Source organism: Eubalaena glacialis, chromosome 5 (genome assembly GCF_028564815.1).
Source record: "Eubalaena glacialis isolate mEubGla1 chromosome 5, mEubGla1.1.hap2.+ XY, whole genome shotgun sequence".
In the NCBI taxonomy this organism is placed as follows: Eukaryota; Metazoa; Chordata; class Mammalia; order Artiodactyla; family Balaenidae; genus Eubalaena; species Eubalaena glacialis.
Genome location: NC_083720.1, coordinates 52,813,559 through 52,819,558, shown reverse-complemented (window position 1 = coordinate 52,819,558; position 6,000 = coordinate 52,813,559). Strand labels below are relative to the sequence as shown.

Below are 6,000 nucleotides of genomic sequence, written 5' to 3'. Positions count from 1 at the left end.
TTAGAGTCTGTCATACAGAGTGAAGTAAGTCAGAAAGAGAAAAACAAATACCGTATGCTAACACATATATATATGGAATCTAAAAAAGAAAAAGAAAAATTGGTCCTGATGGACCTAGGGGCAGGACAGGAAAAAAGACGCAGATGTAGAGAATGGACTTGAGGACACAGGGAGGGGGAAGGGAAAGCTGGGACGACATGAGAGAGTGGCATGGACATATCTACACTACCAAATGTAAAATAGCTAGCTAGTGGGAAGCAGCCACATAGCACAGGGAGATCAGGTCGGTGCTTTGTGACCACCTAGAGCGGTGGGATAGGGAGGGAGGGAGGGAGATGCAAGAGGGAGAGGATATGGGGATATATGTATACGTATAGCTGATTCACTTTGATATACAGCAGAAACTAACACAACATTGTAAAGCAATTATACTCCAATAAAGATGTTAAAGAAAAATAATTCATGCTAATAATTTCTAAATTTCAACTTAGAATAGCATTAAATAGCAATTTTTTAAAAAGACAAGTCAAGAGAGAAACCGTGGAAGAAAAGAAAGCTTGGTATTTTTAGTACTTACGGCACTTTTCCCACTTTTTGAACGAGGGGCTCCACAAATTATATAGCTGGTGCTGTTGGTCAGTAGTGATATGAAATGAGAAAGACCTCAAATTTTTAGGAAATAGATACAGGAGGCCCTCATGTCCCTGTAATTGAAAGCAACCTGCTCCTTTTGGGTTTGATTATCTTTTTTTATTTTTTCATTTCCCACAACCAGTAAAAAAAAAAAATCAACGCAGGTACAAGGATCCAATTTTTAAAAATCATCAGAGTACAAAGAAGGCCACAGCCCTGCCCAGGTTTAACTTACATATTTACAGGGTGTGTGACACGGGTGTGGCTGCAGAAGCAGTTTAAAAGGCAGGATTACAAAATATACAAAGGTGGTCTTTCTTAGTAGAAGCCAGCCTTGTTTCCACATGAGAGCACTTCATGACACAAATCACAGAACTATTTACTATATAACGTATGAAAAATGCTGTACATTGCATGAGTATAAATATAGAGTATCAATGGCTCTGTTTGGGAATCCGTATCTACACAGGGAAGGTCAGGGGAAGGCTCAGTTTGGTACTACAACTTATGAAAGTGATGGAGAAGCTAGGATGGGGGAGGGCAGGGTCTGGAAGCACATCTGCACTGACCCCTTTTCCCAGACTCGGTTGAAGCTCACTCACTCTCTGGGGAGACCTGGGGTTGTTGAGGATGAGAAGCAAGGGAAAGAGGAGTTGTACATACCACAGGGGGCTCTTGAAGGCACAGAGAAGGCATCTGGGACAAGAAAGAGCACACTTCTCGGTCCCACAGACACACATGGACCCCACTGCCACTTGATGACATGCCCTGGTTTCTGCCCTCAGTTTTGAGCTTTGCAGGCATGGAGAGCGGGCAGAAAATCAAAGTTCTTCTATCTATGGGAGTATGGGAGAATGCTGGGAAAGAGGTTCCGGCTTAGATGGATGGACGGGTGGGTGGATGTATGGACAGAAGTTGACCACCGAAAGCTGACCCAGATAGTCATCTTGCACAGGACGGAGAGAGGCACAGAGCTGGCCCATGCTCAGGTGCTTCCTATGACTCAAGGTGGCACAGTGGAGGGGACTCAGAACCTGCATATCTTATTCCAAAAGACTCAGCAGGGATGATTTTTATCAGCACTAAGCTTTAGCCAGAATGTCTGCCGATTTGGCTTCTAAATTAGCCAGGTTAAGAAGCACCTGAGGCCTTTGTGGCCGCTGAAACATCTCCCCCAAATGTTCCCCATTTCCCAGCTCTCATCCTCCATCTGTCAGCTCAGGGATAGGACCACTCTCTTCTTATGAAGACTGGAGCGCCAGGTGAGCCAAAGCTCTCTGAAACCCTCTCTGTAGCTCGGATGTGGCTCCCATCCTGGAAACTTGAGGGCACAGCAGGTAAACTACTGGGACTAACCCTCCCTGCCCGGGTGAGAAAACCCTGACAGGGGACGTGGGGAGCACTGAGAAGGGGGAAAGGCCCACATCTATGGTCTTCGCCCAAGTCCCCAACAATGACACCATTTCCCCTGAATTGGGCTGCTGTGGGACACATGGGGGCAGCTGCTCTTGGTTGAAGCTGGTCTTTGGTAAAAGAGAGAAGTCTGAGCTGGATCATAATAAAGAAAAGTGTATATGTATATGCACCTTTGACAAAGAACCTGCCATAAATTCCTCCCTTGGGGCTTTTCATTTGCAAGGGGATGGTCTGCAAAAAGTCCTACTGACCAACCCCGCTGTGTGTGGGAGCGGGTGTGATCACCTCTCTGGCCAGGTTTCACTATCTAATTCTCTTTCAGTGTTGTTCTGCACCTTCCCGGGCCTGGAAGACCCAGGGAGCATGGGGCTGAGATGAAACTACTGTGCGGGCTGATACGCTGGGCCAGGGAATGAGAGTCGGGAGGGATGTCATTTCTCAACGGGGAACAAATCCTCCCGAGGTGGAGGAAGAACCAGGAGGGAGCGGGAGCCCTGTGGGCAGTAGGGCCCTCCTCCCGCCTCCAGGCAGCTCCTACCTACAAGGCTGTGATGCTGGAAATGGTTTTTGTGCCCGAGGCATCCACCTCGGACCTGGGGACCCCGTCCTGGGCCTCTTTGTCCATGGCCATGTTAGCGAAAGCCTCGGGGGACTTAACGGGGACGTCCTGCACCTCCTGCAGGTCTTCACAGCACTTGCTGCGGCGACAGCACTTGGGGCAGCCACACAGCAGACAGCAGGTACGGCAGCAGAGCCTCCGGCAGCAGCTGGTGGACGCGGTGATGAGTTTGTCCCAGGGCTTCAGCGAGTGCATCCACGGCGGCAGGAAGTTCCAGTTCTGGAGCTTGTGGGGCAGGACGCGTGGGCAGTGGGACTGCAGGAGCCTGAGGACCACCACCAGGAAGACCACAAAGATGATGGGCGCCCCCACACCCACCAGCACTGGCCAGCCGACCAGCGAGAGGCCAAACACAGCCAGAGGGATCAGGAAGAAGAAGATGACCAGGTAGAAGACGGCAAACCAGCGGTACTCAGCTGAGATGCTGCCCAGCCCCTTGGCCAGGCGGATGGGCAGGCGGGTGAACGGGATTGGGTACCACAGCAAGATGCCTGAGATGTTGAAGAAAAAGTGGCACAGGGCAATCTGAAACGCAAGAGGTTGGACAGGGGAATGGGTCTGCTGCACGGTGGGGTCGGGGAGAAGAGGGCGTCGTCTAGTAGCGGAGGCCTGAGTCTTCCTCATCTTCATAGCTCAGCCCAGAGTGGGACCCGTATAACCTGAGGTCCTACTATGTGTCTGGGGGGTAAGGGAGGGAGGGCGAGGGAGGGCAAGGGAGGTGACTGGCTGAATCACAGCTCAGTTTTCAGGGCCTGAAGCCCTTTAGGCCAAATCTAACAATGAACTTCATGAATGTGCCCGCTGCCACCCAGTGCCTTGACCCTGCCGCTTCCAGCTGAGCAGTTAAGAGCTGGTGGGGCAGAAGGAAAGGTGTGCAAGATAGCTGGCTTTCTTGGCTCAGTGGCCCTATTTCAGGGAGGGGAGAGACAAGGAAAGATGGTTACAGTTAATAAAGATAATAGCAGCAGCAGCTGATGTTTATAGAACGCTTACTACGGGGGAGGCAACAATTCCAAGCACTTTTATGGATTACTTCAATCCTCAAAAAATATCCTGAGTTGGCAACATTATCTCCATTTCATGTAGGAGGAAACTGAGGCACCACGAAGTCAAGCTATTTTCCTAGAGTCACACAGGTGGGAGATGAGATTCAAACCCAGGTAGCCTGTCTCCAGAGGCCACGCACTTTGCTAGGTGTGCCCACCAGGTACCAAGCATGATGCTAAGGGCTTTGGACCAGCCCTGTCCGATACATTAGCCACGATCCATTGAGATGTGGCATAAGCATAAAATACACACTGGATTTCAAAGACTTAGTCCAAAAAGGAATGTAAAATATCACCATAGTTTTAGATCAATTACATGTTGAAATGATAATGGGTTCAATCAAACACATTATTAAAATTAATCTCCCTGTTCCTTTTTTACCTTTTGAAACTGTGGCTACTAAAAAATTTCAGATTTCATGGGTGGTTCACATATTCTATACTCACTCTATATTTCTATCAACAGCATGGCTTTAGACAATGCCTCATCAGATCCTTATAATAATCCTAATGAGATAGGGATTATGGTTCCCATTTTTCAGATGAGGGAATTGATGCTCAAAGTTTAGGTCACCTAAGGGCACTTCATGTGTAAATGGTGGCACAGTGATTCAAACACCAAAGGTCATCTTGCTCGAGGTCACCTAGCTGATCCAAGCAAGGCAGGTCCCCCTGATTCTTCTCAATGCCAGGCTCAAGACACAGGTGACCTCCCAGTACCCAGGCAGAGTTCACCAAGAGGAGGGCAAGGAGACGGGCAGTGGTATCTATGCTTCCTGGATACCCTTTCCACCTCTAGTAAAATGGCCACCCCACCTTTGTTTAAACAACCCCAGTGATGGGAGTCTTGACTACCACTCTAAGGAGTAGATGGCTTTGTTCTCAAATCTGTCTCTCCGTGGCTTCTCCACATCACAGTTTTGGACATAACAGAGAAAAGCTTGGCTTGGTTTCTTGGTTAAAAACCATCTGCTTACAAGACCATGGATAGGGTTGGATCCCACCCACAGAGCCCCTGCCCCATGCAGCATTTCCTGACCTGGAGCGAGCTCTTCAAAGTACTGCCTGGGCTAGCTAAGGCGGCCAAGATGGCGGTGGTGGTGGTACCAATGTTGGCGCCCAGCGTGAGTGGATACGCCCTCTCAATGGATATCACACCGATACCTGGGGGGGTGAAAATACAAAGCCCATAGCATCAGCCCCAGAGGATGACAGAAGATGGTAATGTCGGCCAGAGGGAGACCCAGGGAGAAACTCACCGATCAGAGGGGTCATAGCAGACGTGAACACAGAGCTGCTCTGAACGATGAAGGTCATCCCCGCCCCCACAAGGATGGCCAGGTAGCCAGTCACCCAGGCAAAGGGGAAAGGGAAATCTGGAACGCAGAGGATAAGAGATGTGTCACAATCCTTCTGGGGAAGGCATGGGTTGGAGGTCCAGCTGGCATCACCACAGGACCCAGGGGGCACGGCTGGGCCAGAGGTTGAGGTTGTGTAAACTCCTCCCCACCCCATACCAAGTCTGAAATTGCAAATTGGATTTTCAGCATCCTTTCAGTTTGCATATTCAGATGGTGGAACCAAGGATGTGGGAACGTGTTATGAAGACAAAAATACATTTCACTGGAGCTCTAAATGCTGAACCCATCTGTTACGGACAGAATGTTTGTGTCGTTCCCCCTTCTCCCAATTCATCTGTTGAAACACTGACCCCCTAATGTGATTGTATTAGGAAGTGAGGCCTTTGGGAGGTGATTAGGTCATGAGGTTGGAGTCCTCATGAGTGGATTAGTACCCTTATAGAAGGCAGAGCTCTTCTCTTCCATGTGAGGACACAGTGAGAAGGCGGCCATCTGTAAACCAGGAAGTGGGTCCTCACCAGAACCCAACTGTGCTGGCACCCTGACCATGGACCTCCCAGTCTCCAGGACTGTGAGAAACAAATTTCTGTTGTTTAAGACGCCCAGCCTACAAGAATTTGCTACAGCAGCTGAATAACGACAAAACACTTGGAGCATTCAGACCTCTATCTTTCCTCCTGTCCTGGTCTCCCAACGCTGCATACCCTCCACCTTTGTTTCCACCTAAAAGAGCAGGGAGGATATGAAGCAGCTTGGAAGCCCTATAGATCCCACCCTCGGCACCACCAGCACAGGATCAGGCCCTGCATGGCCAGCAAGCATCCAGGGCATGGGTACTCAGCTCACCCTCGTGACAACGCTGAGAGGTAGATATCCTCGGCCCCATTTCACAGGGAGAGTTTACGGGGTGTATTTTCATTGGCCA

General features: G+C 49.6%; 1 protein-coding gene across 3 annotated transcripts in view; it reads right to left on the bottom strand.

The window, feature by feature from the left end:
* Window positions 1-728: 728 nt before the first annotated feature.
* SLC34A2 (solute carrier family 34 member 2) overlaps window positions 729-6,000 on the bottom strand; it is a 60,681-nt gene continuing 55,409 nt past the window's right edge. For 2 of the 3 annotated variants that reach the window (XM_061192142.1, XM_061192141.1), the window contains exons 11-13: window positions 4,974-5,090; window positions 4,754-4,878; window positions 729-3,193 (exon numbers count right to left, since the gene is read on the bottom strand). In XM_061192142.1, coding sequence (XP_061048125.1) covers window positions 2,588-3,193; window positions 4,754-4,878; window positions 4,974-5,090 — 848 coding nt within the window. In that variant the 3' untranslated portion in view covers window positions 729-2,587. The other variant, XM_061192143.1, reaches the window with a different exon arrangement.